This window comes from Drosophila busckii, chromosome 2R, assembly GCF_011750605.1.
Source record: "Drosophila busckii strain San Diego stock center, stock number 13000-0081.31 chromosome 2R, ASM1175060v1, whole genome shotgun sequence".
NCBI lineage: Eukaryota > Metazoa > Arthropoda > Insecta > Diptera > Drosophilidae > Drosophila > Drosophila busckii.
The window spans coordinates 1,931,154-1,948,658 of NC_046605.1; the positions used below are offsets into that span (position 1 = coordinate 1,931,154).

The following is a 17,505-nucleotide window of genomic DNA, read 5'->3' on the forward strand; positions in this document are numbered from 1 at the left end:
CGAACCAGCGCATTCAATGGAATTTGTTGTGCGTGTTGAGCTTAGAGCGTGGCAGGATTAAATGCGCACATTTAAGTTAAAGAAACAGTTCAAGTTCAACAATATTTAAAGCAAAATGCAGCAACTTTATTATAGCAATTTTAGTCATTTGTTTAACCTTTTTTTGTTGTCGCTTGCAGGTCTCCGCTGGACAGCATTTGCATCTGAGCAGCGACATGAAGAGCAATGTGTCGGTGGCTGCGCAGCAGGGCGTCTTCTTCAGCCAGCAGCAGGCAGCGCAGCAGCAACCAGGCAACGGCAATCCCAATGCGCAGCAGCAGCAGCAACAGCCGCATGCTGGCAACAACGGCAGCAATGGACCACAGCAGCAGCAGCAACCAAATCAAAATATGAACAATGCAAATGGTAAGTGCAGCAAATTTCACTTTTAAAAGCAGCAGCTTCAACTTTTCAACACTTTGCAGTACCCTCCGATGGCTTCTCGCTCAACCAAAGCCAAAGCATGAACTTCTCGCAGCAGCAGCAGCAACAAGCAGCAGCAGCAGCTGCCGCCGCAGCAGCCGCGCAACAGCAGCAGGCAGCGCAGCAAGCGGCGCAGCAGCAACAGGTGCCGCCCAATATGCGTCAGCGTCAAACGCAAGCGCAGGCAGCAGCGGCAGCAGCAGCAGCAGCTGCAGCTCAAGCGCAAGCAGCAGCCAATGCCAATGGCGCTGGCGGCGGCAACATGATGCAGCAGCAGGCGCAGCAAACGCCAGTGGGCAATCCCAATGCTGGCAACCCGAATGCAGCAATGAGTGGTATGGGCGGTGGACCCATGGGCGGCATGCCGGGCATGCAGCTGGGCGGACCTATGAATCCCATGCAGAATCCCAATACGCAGCTAATGATGGGCAATGGCGGTCCAGTGCCCGCATCCAGCCAAGCCAAGTTTCTGCAGCAGCAGCAAATGATGCGCGCGCAGGTGATGCAGCAACAGCAGCAGCAACACATGAGCGGCGCGCGTCCGCCACCGCCGGAGTACAATGCCACAAAGGCGCAGCTAATGCAAGCGCAAATGATGCAGCAAACAGTTGGTGGCGGCGGCGGCGGCCCCAATGGTGGTGGTGCTGCTGGCGTGCCAAGTGCTGGTCCTGGCGCTGGACGCTTTCCCAACAATGCAGCGCAGGCGGCAGCAATGCGACGCATGACGCAGCAGCCAATACCGCCATCCGGACCCATGATGCGTCCACAACATGCAGCCATGTATATGCAGCAACATGGCGGCGCAGCTGGCGGACCACGTGGCGTGCCAGCGGGCATGCCCTATGGCGGTGGCGGCGGCGGCGGCGGCATGAGCGGCCCGCAGCAGCAGCAACAGCAGCGACCGCCCAATGTGCAGGTTACGCCGGATGGCATGCCAATGGGATCGCAGCAGGAGTGGCGCCACATGATGATGACGCAGCAGCAGCAGCAAATGGGCTTTGGTGGACCAGCGCCGGGTGCGCCCATGCGCCAGCAACCAGGCGGCTTCAATAGCGGTAAGTCCATGAATTTACTACAAATTAAATTCAAAATTAAACAATTTGTTCCTTAGGCAACTTTATGCCCAATGGTGCGCCCAATGTTGCAGGCGGAGCGCCTAATGGCGGCGGCGGCGGCGGCATGATGAACGTGCCCAATGGTGCGCAGATGCAGCTCACCCCAGCGCAGCAGCAGCAAATGCTTATGCGACAGCAACATATGGCTGCTGCTGCTGCTGGTGGCGGCGGCAACAACATGCAAATGCAACAGTTGCTGCAGCAGCAACAACAACAAAATGCAGCTGGCAATGGCGGCGGCAACATGATGGCCAGCCAAATGCAAATGAGCAGCATGCACATGTCGCAATCCCAGCAGCAACAGCAACTCAGCATGCATCAGCAACAGTTTGTGCAGAGCAGCAGCAGCAGCAGCAGCAACAATGGCAGCACAACAACAACACTGCAGCAACAGCAGCTGTTGCAGGTGAATAGCAACAACAATGTTGGTGCTGCGCCTGGTGTTGCTAATGGCGCCAATAGCGCCACCATTGCCAGCGCCAGTTCCATTAGCCAAACGATCAATTCGGTGGTGGCCAACTCGAATGATTTGTGTCTCGAATTTCTGGATAATCTGCCAGTGGATGGCAACTTCTCTACGCAGGATCTGATCAACTCGCTGGATACGGATAACTTCAACATACAGGATATACTGCAGTAAATCTCCCAGCCCCCTCCCCCAAATTGTTGTTAAACGCCCACTTGCCTCACATGTTATCGTTTTCGTTGTTAAGTCCCAAGGTTGCGTACTCTTATTTCTAATATATATATATACTATGTAACTGTATTATTAGGCGCAGCAAACGGTCCAAGGCGCGCGCAGACGCTGCTGGGCGTGGCAGCAGCAGCAGCCAAGACATTCCAATACTAAAGTAACTGTCAACAAGCAATGAAAGTAAAAAGTATACGCAAAGTACTTTAGCCAGCCCCCCCACCCCACCCACTAAATAGACACAGCGCGCAAAACTTAAGCACTTGTACTTAATGCAACTTGGCCACGCCCAGCGCCCTCATCTGCTCGCCCCCAAAAACAAACACACACAACAAATTAATTTTTACTTAAGCAAAACGTGGAACCAACAACTAAAATTTTTTTAACAATTTGCATACATAATAGTTGTACATTTGATAACGTATTTAATTTTATTTCATCTTTTTTTTACATAAACAAAAATGCAAAAAAAAAAAGCGTAAAATTGTATAAAAAGCAAAAATATTGGTGATATTTTGAATTGCTTGACAAAAAATTGAATCTGCAGTAACTTTTTAAAACAGAGAGAGAGCGAGCATGCAACAGTTATTATTATTGTACATTAATTTTTTTAAACAATTAAGTTTAAAATGAAAGATTTTTAAAAAATACGCGCAGCAAAGTTTGCAAAAAGTAACATATTTAAAATATATATACACATATGCTATATACATAATTACTATGCGTAGTTTTTGGTAGTAAATATATATAAAGTGCATTAAGCGCTCAATATTAGTAGTTTGTTAAATAAATTTATATACACACACACACAAAAAAAATATTATCCACTTATACACGTAAAGTTTATTGTAAGTTCGAGCGCTAACAATTAATTGCAATTAGAGCTAAGCGAGCAGCTTAAGCGTTCAAATTGTTAGCAAAGGTAAAAGAGAAATTGCGTTTTGGCCAACGTTACCAAGTGACGTTTGTGCCACGCCTACAGCCCACACACACACACACACACATACACATGTACACAGTTAACGCCGCGAGATTCCAGCTATGAAATTATTATATAAAACATTTAATTAGCGCAATTCCATAAGTCCATAAGTTTAGTAGTTCAGTTGAGGCCATAGACATACGAAAAAAATGAAAACACTTCCAAACAAAAACAACAACAATAAGAACAACAACATAAGCCATTGTACTCAAACACACACACACACACGCCTAGAAAAACGCGTAGCCCAAAGTATTTAAGCCGCAAAACAAACAAAAAGCAAAAGCAAAACTCTAAGAAAAATTATTATTACAATTATTATAAAACAAAATACGCAAATTGTAGTTTGTAATTAATGATACGAGATGAAAAAAAACAAATTGTTTATAGTATATGAAAAACAAAAACGCAAATTATATATATACACATTATTATTATTATTACTATATACCATATGGCATATTATTATTACATATATACACACATATATATACATTATATTATATCAAAAGCGTTTAAGCAGCTCTCCCATGGTTCTGTCCATGTTTGAAACGAGGCAAACTCAATATCAATTACAAAGCAAACAGCTGCCAGCGGCAAACCAAAACTTTAACAATTTACCAGCAGCAGCAGCAACAGCGACAGCGACAACAACTAAGCAGAACAAAAGCAAATGCAAACGCTACGTAATTTAAGCGCATAATTTAAAAAACATATACGATACTTACTATATGCCTAGTACACATGTAAAGGCCGCAAATCAAACGATTGCAATTGATTTGTTGTTTTAAGTTAAATGCATAGTGTGGTAAGCGTTCGCTCTATAGCAGCTTTTCTGTTTGGTTTTTCATTTAGCCAAATTGTTTTTGGTGCAGAAGGTCTTCGGTTTGCCGTTCTTGTTGTTGGCCAACAAAACAAAGAAACAAACAAACAAACATTTGTAGATTTTTTCTTTTAATATAAAAGAAGCCAGACAACATACAAAACAAAAATAAAATAGTAAAATATTACTTTTGTAAATAAATAAACCAAAACCGTTTTTATTTAATCTGCATGACATTGGTGTTTTAGCTCCTGCTCCTCTGTTATCCTTCCAATCCAAAAAGGACATACGTTTTCGAACTCCTGGGCATCAAATCTATCGATCTGCATTCAAGGATTTTCAAAATTGCGTAGAAAAAATTTCTGAAAAAATTTGCAGGGGGTAGGTCGCAAAATATGGCCTAAAAACACAAAGTCCTGTTTTTATCGCAAACCACAAGGACTACAAGGATGTCCTTTGGTGTCCAAGTAGTGCTTAAGGAGACCTTTCAGAATATACCACTCAAAGGACCCATGGAAACGGGCGCTTACAGGAAGCCCTGAACAGAAAACGTTTATTATTTTAATTAATTATTATTGTCTGTATACAGAAAATTGGCTATAACTCCCGTGTCCACACAAAGGCTATTCTAGACAGCAAACACGCAATCTTAGAGGTCGAGACCATGCAGCTGGGCAACAGCGAGAGTGGGCACTTCTGAGAGGCAGAAGGGCTGAAATAGTATTCAATCAGCTAATTTCATGTTTCCGCCAGCACCGGCACTGCGAGTTATGTGTTGAGAAAATAGGGCCACTAACTGGCCATACTCTGGCCGTATTCTGCCAAAATTTTTTTTTTGCGGACAAACTACAACCGAGGGGAACGAAAACTAAAGGCACATAAATGACGATCTGGCATCAAAAAAGTATGGGGTTATCTAATTGTCCATTAACTTGGAAATTTTCAGCGTCAGGGCGCGAAGGAAGTGCCCAAAAACGCAAAATGTCCTGTATCTCCGGAACTACAGGGACTACGCAGATGTCCTTTGGTAAGTAGATAGTCCCTTTTAATAAGAATCGTTTGGCCTTATTTTCGTCCTGATCCTGTTAAGGATACGGGAGATATAGCCAATTTTCTGTATACAGAAAATGCTGTTTTTCTCGGCTCCTGTAAGGACTTTCTTCCTTTGAGTGGTATATTCTGATAGCTCTCCTTGAGCACTACTTGGACACCAAAGGACATCCTTGTAGTCCTTTTAGTTTGCGAGAAAAACAGGACATTGTGTTTTTGGGACAAATTTTGCGACCTACCCCTGCAAATTTTTTCTGAAATTTTTTCTACGCAATTTTGAAAATCCTTGAATGCAGTTCGATTTAGCAGGAGCTAAAAAACGAATTTTCTGAAGAGGTAAATTTGACATTACACTGAAACTATACGACTGATTTTAGTGTCCTTTGGATTGGCGTCTAATTCTGTTTGGTCCCGTATACAAAATCCTTGTATACTTTACAATCTTCTTGATTTTTCATTCATATTTATTGATTTCTTCATACGCATGTTCATAATACATAAGTGAATATTTTTATGACTTATAATAAATATTTGCTTTCCATAAATTTAAATACATGTTTTTAATATGTGTGTGTGTGTTGTGTGTGTGCTCCAATTGTAACATTATGTATGTGTTTTTGTTAACGTAGTATGCATATTCAATAAGTATTCTCTCTCTGGCTTGCTGCACTTGCTTTCGCTCTAACTCTCGTTCACTGCTGTTTACTCGACATACTATGTACTGCATATATAATTATATATCGTATGCATATTGTTAGAATATAGTTAGTTAGTTATACATAGGTAGGACTTGCATGAGCACTTGACATGTTTGAAGCTAGCATGCAACTTAAGCTAAAAGCAACTAGTTTAGTGTGGGTAGGGATGGGGTAGGGGGAGGATGATGTGGGGAAACTAAAACAATTTACAAATAATTAGCGACTATTGCGTTAACTAAATAGTGTATGTATGTGTGTGTATGTGCTAAAATCTAATTATAAGCTAAGTTTGCCAATATATATATAATTTATATGCGTAGGTTTAATAACTTTTCAACACTTAGATGCTAGTGCAAAGGTGCATTTTGCCAATTCTAAACGTTTCTTGCTTGCTTCTGCTTTTCATATGCCTGCCTTATTATCCTTCAATACAATAATTATTCAAATGTATGCAATTTGCGACTTTGCTGCTTCTTGCTTATTAAATTGTTGCTAACAATTAAATGCTTGCGTATGAACTATGCTCAATGGTTGCTAGTGTTTAATAAACTGCACGCGGTTCTTGCGTTCATATATATTTTTATACTGTCTGCACTATGATGCAATAAAATCAGCCTTAGTTTATAATAATTGTTACTCGTGAACATTTAAATACCATTAACTGTTTCGGTTTGCTTTTGCTTTTTTATATAAGTTTGGTTGTCTATTATTTATAATTTGAGAACCATTTTCAAAAATTTGTTGTATGTATTTTTTTAAAGTTTTGCTCTAAAAAACAATGGTTACAAAAAAAGTGTTTCGGTTAAAAGTAAAAATCTGTAAATTTTACTAGCAAAAATTTACGACTTTCCATTCAAGACGTTTCCGTTATTTTCTCTAAAAAGTACGCCACTCAATGAATTACATATGTGTTTAAAAACGCGTTTTAGTTTAGTATTGTAGTTAGTTTACTAGACTTGACTCGAGAAACTTGGGCTAAATGCGCAAAAATTCAAATATTATTGTTGCTGTTCATATTATTGGTTTACGACGTGCTTAATATGTTTACGTATAAAAAACGTACGCTAAATGCTGAGTTTTATATGTTTATAATGAATGTGTTAAATATTAAATGTTCATTGTTTTTGTTTTTTTTTTTGTGCTTTAACGTTACGCATGATTTATGGATGGATGCTGAAGAAAAATGAGCCTTGAGCCTAACAACACTCGCTAATTTTTTATAGTAATACGTATGTGTATGTATGTGTGTATTTGTAGTGAGAATATTGTTGAATTAATTAAATATTTTCACCACAAATGCTCGGCGCATCGAAAGCAAACTGTCAGCATCGGATTAACGCGCTCAGTTTGCTCTCAATGCATTTGCTAATGACTACATATTGAGCTTTACTTAACATGTTTAATATATGTATATAATTAATTAATTATGCTTTTTTGTTGTTTGTTGTTTAACTTGTTGCTGCGCTAACGCCGCGTACATAAATTTATATCACACGCAATAAATATAATAAAAATAATATTAATGTTTCACTTTCATTCTTTTCGTTTGTAGAACTTAAACAGATTAAAATTAAAGTGCATCGGCTAATGCGCTAATTAATTATTATTTATGTTGTTTGCACTTGTAATTCGAATTTTGCATATGCAGTGCTATTGGCAATTGTTTGTGTGTGTGTGTGTGAATGTCTATTTCGAGTGCAGCTATTCGTTGTGAATGGCAATGACTGTTCGTTAACTAACACTAACAATATTTTCTGTTTTTTGTTTGTTATTTCATTAACAATTTGGCAAATGTTTACGCTTAAGTTTAACTTATGATTGCTGCTGTGTGTTGCTGTTGCTTTAGTGCAACCGATGATGGTTGGCCTTGGGCATGGCGCCGACAATGCGCACGCGTCCCAGCGTGCCCACAGCGCCTGGACCAGCGCCACCGCTTAGACGCTGATGTTGCTGCTGCTGCTGTTGTAGCTGCTGCTGTTGCTGCAACATTTGCAGCTGCTGCTGATGGCGCTGTTGCTGCAGCAATTGCTGCTGTTGCAACTGTTGCTGCTGCTGTTGGGGATGATATTGCGGCGCATGCTTGGCATCGTTGCAATCACAGAATTGCGGCGGCGGCGCCAACACCAAATTCTCTGTGCCAAATTGCATGTTGTTGTTGCTGCCGCCTGGCTGCTGCGGTACAGCGGCGGCGGCAGCAGCGGCCGCAACAGCTGCAGATGGCACTGCCACCAATTGGCCGCTGGGCAACATGCCCACAATGTGCGTGGCCAGCTGCTGCTGCTGATGTTGCTGTTGCGACTGCTGCTGCTGCAGTTGCTGTTGCTGCTGCTGCTGCAGGCTCTCGCCATCGCTGTCCGCCTCCAAAGGCGGCGGCAGCTGCACCAACGACACTGCCGAACTGCGTGTGGCGCCACGCTGCATGGCAATGGCCGCCGCCTGCTTGCGTGTCAGCGAATTGTGACGCTGGAACGCTTTGGCTGGCGGCGAGGGACTCAGTTCGCCATCGTCATCCTCCAAGTCGGAGCGTTGTTCCATCTCCGACTCGTGGCTTTGCCCTTTGTGCAGCTGCTGCTGCTGTTTGGCCACCAAGGCGGCAGTGCTGGCACCACCAGCAGCTGCAGCCTTGGCTTTTAAAATTTGCTGCAAGTGTTGCTGATGTGCGAGCTGTTGCTGCTGCTGTTGCAATATCTGCTGCTGTGTAGCAATGAGCTTTTGATTGGGATTTAGCTGCTGCTGCTGCTGTTGTTGTTGTTGCTGCTGTTGCTGCAGCTGCTGCTGGTGATGCACATTGGGTATGCGTCCCAGCACCTGTGGACTCAATACTTTGCCTGTGGGTCCAACTGTCTGCAACTTTTGCCCGGTAACAATTGCTGTGGGCTTGTTGCCGCTCAACTGTTGCTGTATAACTGGCGCATGTTGCTGTTGCACCAGCTGCTTAACAGTCAATGTGGTTGTGGCTGCTGCTGTGCTGTTGTTGTTGCTGCTGTTGTGATTGTTGTTCAGATTGTTGTTGCACTTGGTGGCCGCTTCATAGGCGGCGGCAACATGTGCCACATTGCTGTTGCTGCTGAGCTTGGCATTGGCGCCAATGCTGATGGTTGTTTTGTTCAACTGTTTAACTGGCTGATCTGGTATGGTCTTGGGTTCCTCCACAATGGTAACACTTGGCTTCTTCTTGATGGTGTCTGTGGGTTTGCCCATGGCCAGCAGCTCCTGATCGCTGCTTACGCCTGAGCTGCTGTTGTCGCATTCATCCTCACCCGCTGCTGCTGCTGCTGGCGGTGGCTGCAATTGTTGCTGTTGCTGCTGCTGCTGTGGCTCATCGTCTTTCTTCAAAAATCCATTGGGCGAGGACTTGGATGTTTTCAAATTGCTGCGTATGCGTTGTATTTCCTCCACGGACAACGAATGCGATATGGAGCCACCAGAGCCAGAAGCGGAGCTGCTGCCGCTGCAATGCAAAAATAAATAAATAGTTTAAATAATAATGCGATGATTGCTTACCTGGCTTGACTATTGCCGCTGGTCTCGGGCACATCGAACAGCGTTATTTTCTCATTCAATTTTGTATTGCGTGCCACCAGAATTGAGTTCTCATCCTCGCCATCGGACTCGCTGCAGCTGTAGTCGGGTTCGGGTATGGGTGGTGCAGCAGCAGCAGATCCATTGGATTGTGGCTGCTGCTGTTGTACGGGCGCTGGTGGCGCTGGCGGTGGCGGTGCTGGTGGCGTTGATGGAGCAGCTGCTGCTGCTGCTGCTGGCGGCGCTTGTTGCTGCTGTTGCACCTGTGGCGCTGCATAGTGCGAGACTAGCGTTGCATTTGCTGTTGCACGCAACTGTGTGGGCGCGGCATATTGACTAACGTGTATTTGTTGCTGCTGCTGTTGTGGTTGCTCCTGCGGCTGTTGCTGCTGCTGTTGCTGCTGTTGTTGCTGCTGCTGTTGTTGCTGGCGCAGCTTCCAGGCCATTACATTGCGCAGCTCCTGCGGCGATGCATAAATCTTGGCATTAGCCGAGGGATTGAAACTGCTTTGGACTCCATCGATGGCAGCCGAAGTGACCGCATCGTTCTCGGTGCGCTTCTTCAGCTTCTGTTGCAAGGACAGCGTGCTCTCGTATTCCGAGACGCTGCTGCGTGTCTCCACCTTGACCACTTGACCCACTGGCGGCGGCGGCGGTGGATGATTGGGCGGCGGTAAGACTGCGCCGCCTTTCGCTTCACGCTCGCCTGCCACATTGAGGCGCTGCAGCGAGGCATGCAACGTGGCCACATCATCCTGGGAGTGATGTCCCTTGCTGGCCACCTGCCAAATGGACGAGGCCGAGCCCAGCTGCGGCCCATGCAAATCTGGCGTGGAATGAAAACGCTTCAAGTCACGTCCGCTGCCAGCAACTGCGCCGCCCACTGTGGGCGTGGCCACGGGCTTGCCACGCAGCGTGCCGCTGCCATGTTTGCTGCGCGCCGTTTTGCGCTTCATCTCGGCAACACTGCCGTACACGAGCGGACCAGTGCGCAGCGGCGACCCATTGGTGGCTGGGGGCGTGGCAGCGCCGCTGTCTGTGCCCGACTGGAAGCGCGAGCTGGTCATCATGGTGGCATAGCGATTGGCGCCTGCAGCGCTGCCCTCGCCCTGCTGGCGCTGGAACAGCTCCTCCAGCTCGGCGGCGGTAATGCGACTGGAGGTGGGACGCGCCTTGATGCTGGCCGTGCGCAGCTGCACGGGCGTGCCCGGATGTGTGGGCGTGGGCGTGGCAATGGACTCCACCGAATTGGACTTGGTGTGCGGCAGTTCGTCCTCCTTTTCGCCGCCATTCTCCAAGCCAGCCACCATGGACTTGGCACGTGCGCGTCCCACGCTTAACGTTGTCTTCGGATCACGACGCGGCGGCATGGGCGCCATGCGCACGCTACCACCAGCCGAAGAGCCGCCACCACCAGCACTAACATGACTGCCCGGACCCATGGACATCTTTCTGGGCAAAGTGGCGCATTGCCTATGCGAGCTTTGTGGCGTGCTCGGTCCGCTCGAGAGTTGTCCGCCCACACGCGCGCCGCTGGGCAAATACTGCGCCGTAGCCTGCATCTGATGCGGAAATTGTGGCGAAATGACAGTCATGTTGACCAAAGCGCCAGCCGAACGTATCATTTCCACCACCTGCTCATGCGAAGCGGCGCTAACATCTTCACCATTTATGGTCAACAAAAAGTCGCCTGGACGCAGTCCTGCCATGTCGGCTACACCGCCCGGATCCACATCGTCCAAATATTGCAGTGCTGGAAAGCGCTCCGACGGACGCAGCTGCATCAACTGTGAGCTGGCCTTGGCGCCGCGCAGTATAAAGCCAAAGCCGCGCTTGGCGCGATGCAAAACAACTGAACGAGGCGCATTGTAGGCGCTGCAAAGGAGGAGGAGCAATTAGTAACAGTTAGGCAGTGGGACTGACTACTTACCCCTTCTTAATTCGTGGAGCTGTAGCGCTGCTGTATTGCCCAATTGTAAGATTGGACATGCCGCCGCCGCCATTGTCCAGCTGATGTTGCTGCTGCTGCTGTTGTTGTTGCTGTTGCTGCTGCTGCTGGCAGCTGCCATTGCTGTTCATGGATAGCGATGGCGACTGATGCGGCTGCTGCAGCAGTGTGCTGGAGCTTCCCGAGTGCCCACCTAGACTCAACTGTGGCGAGCCTTGGTAGGACGATTGCTGCTGCTGTTGTTGCTGTTGGAGCTGCTGCTGTGGCATCCCAGTGCTGGCAGTCATGACATTGGTTATGTGCTTCTGGCGCAGATTCACCTCCTGCACGCAGTCGGCAGGAAAGAAGCCCGACTGATTGGTGCCGCGCACGTAGCCCTCGAGCAGGCCGCAGTCGGTGCTGCCAACAACTTCGATAACATCGCCAGGCTGCAGACGTATGTGACCCACTGTATTGCCGGCGTAGGGCTCCATGCACACAACCGTAGTGCTGGGATGCCCAATGGAGCACGCGGCCGAGTCCGAGTTGGTGCCCACGCCGCTGGAGTCGCTTATGATGTCGCTGGTGTCGCCCAGCGATTTATCTGTGGATGTGGCAAACACGCAAACTGAAAGTGTGAGTGGGTTTTGAACAAAAGAAAGAAAGAAAGAGAGAGAGAGAGAGAGACAGAGATACAAATGAGCGTATGCAATGAGCGTGTGTGAAAGACTGTGGGGCAGGCTTAAAAGTTAATTAAGAGCGACAGGATACACAAGCAACGTGTAGGATTTATTCAAGCGTATGCAAGCTGATTAAATTGAAAAATGTGCATGACTTGTATGTAAAATTTTCTTAAGAGTGTAATTTCAATTAAATTATATTTGTACTTAATTGAACATGCACTTGTATTTGTTTAAAATAATATTTTAAAGCTAAGCTAGTACATGCTTAATATATAAATTCTTGTCCATACTTAACCTCTGCTTGTGCTTTATGCTAGAGTCTAAATTAAATTAACTTGACAAACTTAAAATCAAACTTAGAACGTAACTTGTTGGCAAAATCAAAGTAAAAGTTTTTGCTTTACCTGTTACAATGCTGATGTCGTCCTCGTGCGAGCGATGTCCTGACGAGCCTTCGGATAGACTCGAGCTGGCCGAGCTGTAGGCGCCCAACATGTGCTCCGATGGGCATGGCGAGGGTGGCCCATGCAGCTGCAGCAGATGCGGCTGCTGGTGCTGGTGGTGCAAATGTGGGCCAAGCTGATGTTGCTGCTGTTGATGATGCTGCTGCTGTTGCGGCGGCGGCTGCAGCTGTTGCAACTGCTGGCGCGATAGTGTGCCCATCAGGCTGCCGTTAACACTGCCTAGTCCACCTGCACCACCAAGGCCACCGCCAGCCGCAGCCAACAGTGCTGCACCGGCGGCCCCATTGGCATTTAGCCAACCAATGCCTGAGCGCCGTTTCGGATTGTAGCGCGGTGGTCCCCGGAAGGGCACTGCGATGTGAGCAAGGATAGTTTTCGTTTTATAAGTATTGCATGTGTGTGTGTGTGTGTAGAAGAGTCTTTATGTAGCGGTGTGTGTGTGTGTAGGAGTTGTGTCGTTTTGCGGTCAGCGCTAAAGAGCTAAATTTATGTGTCGATTTGTTGACTAGGGGCGGGGGGGCGGAGAGAGGAGCAGCCACTTTTTATGTTGGTTACGATTATGGTTATGTAGACAGTCACATTTGCTGGCCAAGTTAGTGCAGCAGCAGCTTGCCTTGCCTGGCTATTAGTTATGTGCTAGAGATGAGCAGCTTATCGATAGTTCACATCGATCAATCAAAGCTCGTTCATATGAACTTCTAATACATTTGAGCGTACTTATGATCAAATTTTTGAATTTCAATTAAGCTAACGTACTCAAACTAAAAATATGAAACACATAACAAGGCCTTAACACTTTGTTAGCTTCGGTTATTATTATCACTTATGTTATTACACCATTTACTTACTATACTTACTGCTCACACGAATATGGCGCAGGACCGTAACAAAAAGCAAATTAGAGCAACAAAAAGGAAGCGAACATTCTAGCAATGCCGCAAAAACAAACAACAAACTCACACTAAACCGTATGGTTAAGTATAATGGATAGCAAAACGTTAACAAAACATTGAACGATGTAGTATATATATAGTATATGTAAAAGAGAGAAAGAGAGAGAACATGTAATGTGAAGACGAGCAAAAAACATATTGAAACTAGTTAAAGAGTTACTAAACATAGAAAATGATGCGAGCAAAGGCAAGGCAAATACAAATTGTTTAACAAATTACATATACATATACATATATATAGAGTGGTACAGTTATATAGAGCGGTGATAATGAGCGCCTTGAGATGAACGTTTTGGCATGAGTTTTGATGTTTGAATAGGGGAATGATGAGTGGGACTAACTGAACTATAGACTGAACAATTGGATTGATAAATTAAAATTGCGACTGATTGAAAATGAGTAAAACAGAATGTCGAATGTCGAGTACGAGTCAAAGGAGCGTGGGATGAATGAATATGTTTGTGTATGTTGAATTTCTTTTAGCGTGAGACTCACCAATATCCTCCGATTTGTAGTTCTCAATTATTTCGGCAAGCTCCAAGTTGCCCGCTATGACAGCAACCTGAGAATTGAAATGTAATTAGTGGGCACAAAGCATTAATTTAATGTTAGCAGCTGCTACTAAACTAGACTACAAGCTTTAGTTTGAATGTTACTACTAACGAAAAGTTTAATTTTGTTTGTTTTAATTTTTTTTTTGAGTTTTTTTACCTGATAGGGAGTTTGGTTGGCAAAGTTCTGGGCACCGCGTTGTGCGCCGCGAAAGAGAAGCATTCTAGCACAAGCCTCTTGGTTGTTAACAGCGCAAACATGCAACGGGCTATTACCGGACGCATTGCGTCCATCCATATCGGCACCGTAGAACAACAAGTGTTCCAGATGCTGCACCAGGCCGTGCCGACAGGCCTACAGTTTTAACAATTTGAGGTGTTAGCGCAAAGCAATTTGGTTTGTGTGTGTGTGTGTGAAAAAGAGTTACACGACAGATAAAGAGAGAGAGAGAGAGAAAATAATATAAAAATAATTTTGTTTAACAATCAAATTTTGTTGCGACCAACACCACCCAGCAGTTTACGTTCCAACACCAGCAACTCGAAGTCGCCACCAGCAACCCACACAACTTTACCTGATGCACCTCATTCCAGCCCTGACTGTCCTGTATGCCCAACGTGGCATGATCATGCAGCAGGCTCTCTGTAATCTTTGCCTCGCATTTGCGTGTTATCGATATATACAAAGGCGTAATGCCACGCCCGTCGCGATAATTGGGCGAAGCGCCCAGCTCCAGCAAAGTGCTAAGTTAAACAAAACGATTAAAAGACTAAGCGCATAAATTAATGTTAAAGAGCGCACCTCACTGCCTCCAGCGAATCATGCTCGACGGCGCGATGTAGCGCTGTGGTGCCATCCTTGGTGCGATAATCCAACAGCGCGCCACCATTGACTAGCGCTATGAGCAGCTTGTTGGGCTTCTTGGCGCCCGTGGCCACAGTCAGTGGCGTTTCGCCGCTTTCGGAGCAATGAAAATTCGGATCCAAACCCTTGGCACACATTTTTGCAATTTTCTCCACATGTCCGCCATTGATGCAGTCCAAAAAGCGACGCAGATTGGCGCGTGTATGCAAAGCCTTCAGCTGACGTTCGTCCAGCGTAAGCATTTTGTAAACGCGACGCTTGTATTTGAGCTAAAAGTGCAAGAGTTTAATAAAAAAAGGCTATATTGATATTAAGTATACGCACCTCCAAGTAGCCTACAGGTCCGTTGAATGGATAATCGCCCAGGCGTCGCTCCTCATCTAAAAATTTGCCCGCTTTGCCATTTACAGGCGGTGCAAACAGTCCATAGTTAAAGCTCTCCTTGAGCTCCTGCAACAACAAAAAAATAAAAACACAGTGAGCAATGAGTATGAGCGCTTTGAGTACACGCAGCTATACAAAAGACTTCCTGCTTTTTGCTTAGAATATCTCGCTAATGAGCGAGCGTGACATTGCAGCGCCATCTAGCGTTGCTTTTTTATAATTTAACGCCGCCTTTAAGTGGCAATTTCTGCTTTTAATTATGCGTCAAACACTAACAAGCAACACAGGCAACTTCCGTTACCTCAAGTTACACACCCCACCCCACTTAGCCCTCTTTAGAAGTTAGTCTCAAGTGTATAAGCGCTGACATTGGACACGCTCTGCATTAATTATGCAAAGTGCGTCGTGTCACGAGCATCACATGTGCTGGCACTTGCAACACACACACATAAATATAGAGAGGGTGCAACTCTGCACACATAACTCAACTCATAATTTGTAATTGTGAACGAAAAGTGCGTACGTTAATACATTTGGGTAATTATATTTGGGGCAATGACAACAGCTGGGATTTGAGTTGGGAGTGTAATGGATTTTTGGCTAGAACCAGTTTTTGAATAACGCTGCATTTTTGAATTACTTTTGCAGCTGTTAGAATTTAAATTTCAAGCTAAACTATTATATGGCGTATTATTTAATATTTATGTGCAGTATTTGAAATGAGTAAACAACTAAAATAGCTACTTGTCTAATATGCTAAATCTTTAGTTTATTATTTATGCATTAATCGTTTAAGTTGCTACAAAACTTAATCAAAAAATCATTTGTTAATGTCCAAAAGGAATTATTTTAAAACATTTGACAATATGAAAGAAATCTAAAAAATCTTAACTTTCTTAAAAGCTTCCAACCTATACCACAAAATATAAAGATACCCAAAATTTACATAACCAACTAAGTAGCCAAAATACAATGTAAAAATGTAAATAAACTAATAGACCTAATATTATTATCATTAATATGAGCGCTTAACCAACTAAGTTAGTCTAGTTTTGTAAACTTATCTATAAATCTAAAAATATTTTAGACTCTACAAATTGAATGCATTTAAAAAATGTATAAATCTTTAAGAGGCAACTTTATTTTGCTGAACTACAACTTTAATAAAATCATATTAGAGTAAATGTATTGGAATTTATATTTTAAATTAGCCGCTTGGGCAAACATTGAAAACTAGCCGCAGCTTCCTTGGGTTTAGCAATCGCAGTTAATGCAGCCCTGTCTAGCATCAAGTTCACCCTCGGCACATAAATTTCAACCACATGAACTAAGAACGCCCCAACCGAAAGTTGGGCACACCCTTGCAGGCACGCCCACTACCACCCACACACAGTCTGTGACATGTTAACTGTTGTGCACCAAATGGATTTTATGGCGCCCTTTTCGGGGGGCAACTCCCAGCGGAGCGCACCCTCTGGCCCCCTTTACAGCTTGGGAAGGTAGCAAGTTGCACATGCAAATTGCAGACACGTCGCCGGCCTAAGAACCCCAAAAGTTTGTAAGTTTCTTTCGTTTTTTGGGGGGGATTTCTCGATTTGCCAAAGTCAAGTTGTTAAGCGCAAATTGCATTTTTATGAGTTTTGATTTGGCAAAAAATGTGTGTGCACGTCCCTGGTTACGAAAGTAATTTGCAACAGTTGCTCATTTGCTGCAGCAACATAAATTTTTGCTGCTGCCTGCAACGTTAAATGGGGCAAACGGAATTTGTAGTGAGTTTTTGCTGCTGCTGCCCATAAATTGGAAACATATAAAGAATTTTTGCATGCAATGTGTACTTGAGTTTTGTTGTTGTTGCTGCGCATAAATCAATGTAAAGTTAAACAATAAAAAAAGAGAGAATTTGTTGCTGGCTTTTTATTGTTTATCTCAAGAGCGCGACAAGTAAATGTCAATGCGATGCGCACTTGCTGCAAATAAGCGACTTCCTGTTCCAATAAGAAATAAAAACCAGCAACGCACAACAGCAACACACAACAGCAACTGCAACTAAATGGCATTCATTGATAAATTGTCAAACAGTAGTAGTTGTTGCTGTGGCGATTGTTGCAATTGTTTGTTCGCTTGCTTGCGCCCCAAACGGTCGGTCGGTCGGTCAGGCAGGTAAACAGTGCCAGCAAAAAGTAAATAGCCAGCCAGCTAGCCAGCTAAAGCGTCTTTTGGAACTGGGTCGCTACGATTGGCAGCCATCTGTTGCTGCAGTTGCTGTTAGGCTGTTAGTTGTTGTTGTTAGTTTTTTTTTCTATTTTAAAGTTACTCGCAATCTCATTCTATTGCA

At 44.8% G+C, this 17,505-nt stretch overlaps 1 protein-coding gene across 4 annotated transcripts in view; it reads right to left on the reverse strand.

Moving 5' to 3' along the window:
- Positions 1 to 5,756: 5,756 nt before the first annotated feature.
- LOC108596733 (AF4/FMR2 family member 4) overlaps positions 5,757 to 17,505 on the reverse strand; it is a 35,033-nt gene continuing 23,284 nt past the window's right edge. For 2 of the 4 annotated variants that reach the window (XM_017982787.2, XM_017982786.2), the window contains 9 exons: positions 15,111 to 15,236; positions 14,724 to 15,055; positions 14,497 to 14,665; positions 14,082 to 14,276; positions 13,866 to 13,932; positions 12,358 to 12,768; positions 11,274 to 11,874; positions 9,326 to 11,218; positions 5,757 to 9,272 (listed from right to left, as the gene is read on the reverse strand). In XM_017982787.2, the coding sequence (XP_017838276.1) occupies positions 7,664 to 9,272; positions 9,326 to 11,218; positions 11,274 to 11,874; positions 12,358 to 12,768; positions 13,866 to 13,932; positions 14,082 to 14,276; positions 14,497 to 14,665; positions 14,724 to 15,055; positions 15,111 to 15,236 (5,403 nt within the window). In that variant the 3' untranslated portion in view covers positions 5,757 to 7,663. The remainder of the gene's footprint in view (positions 9,273 to 9,325; positions 11,219 to 11,273; positions 11,875 to 12,357; positions 12,769 to 13,865; positions 13,933 to 14,081; positions 14,277 to 14,496; positions 14,666 to 14,723; positions 15,056 to 15,110; positions 15,237 to 17,505) is intronic. The other 2 variants (XM_017982791.2, XM_017982790.2) reach the window with 1 other exon arrangement.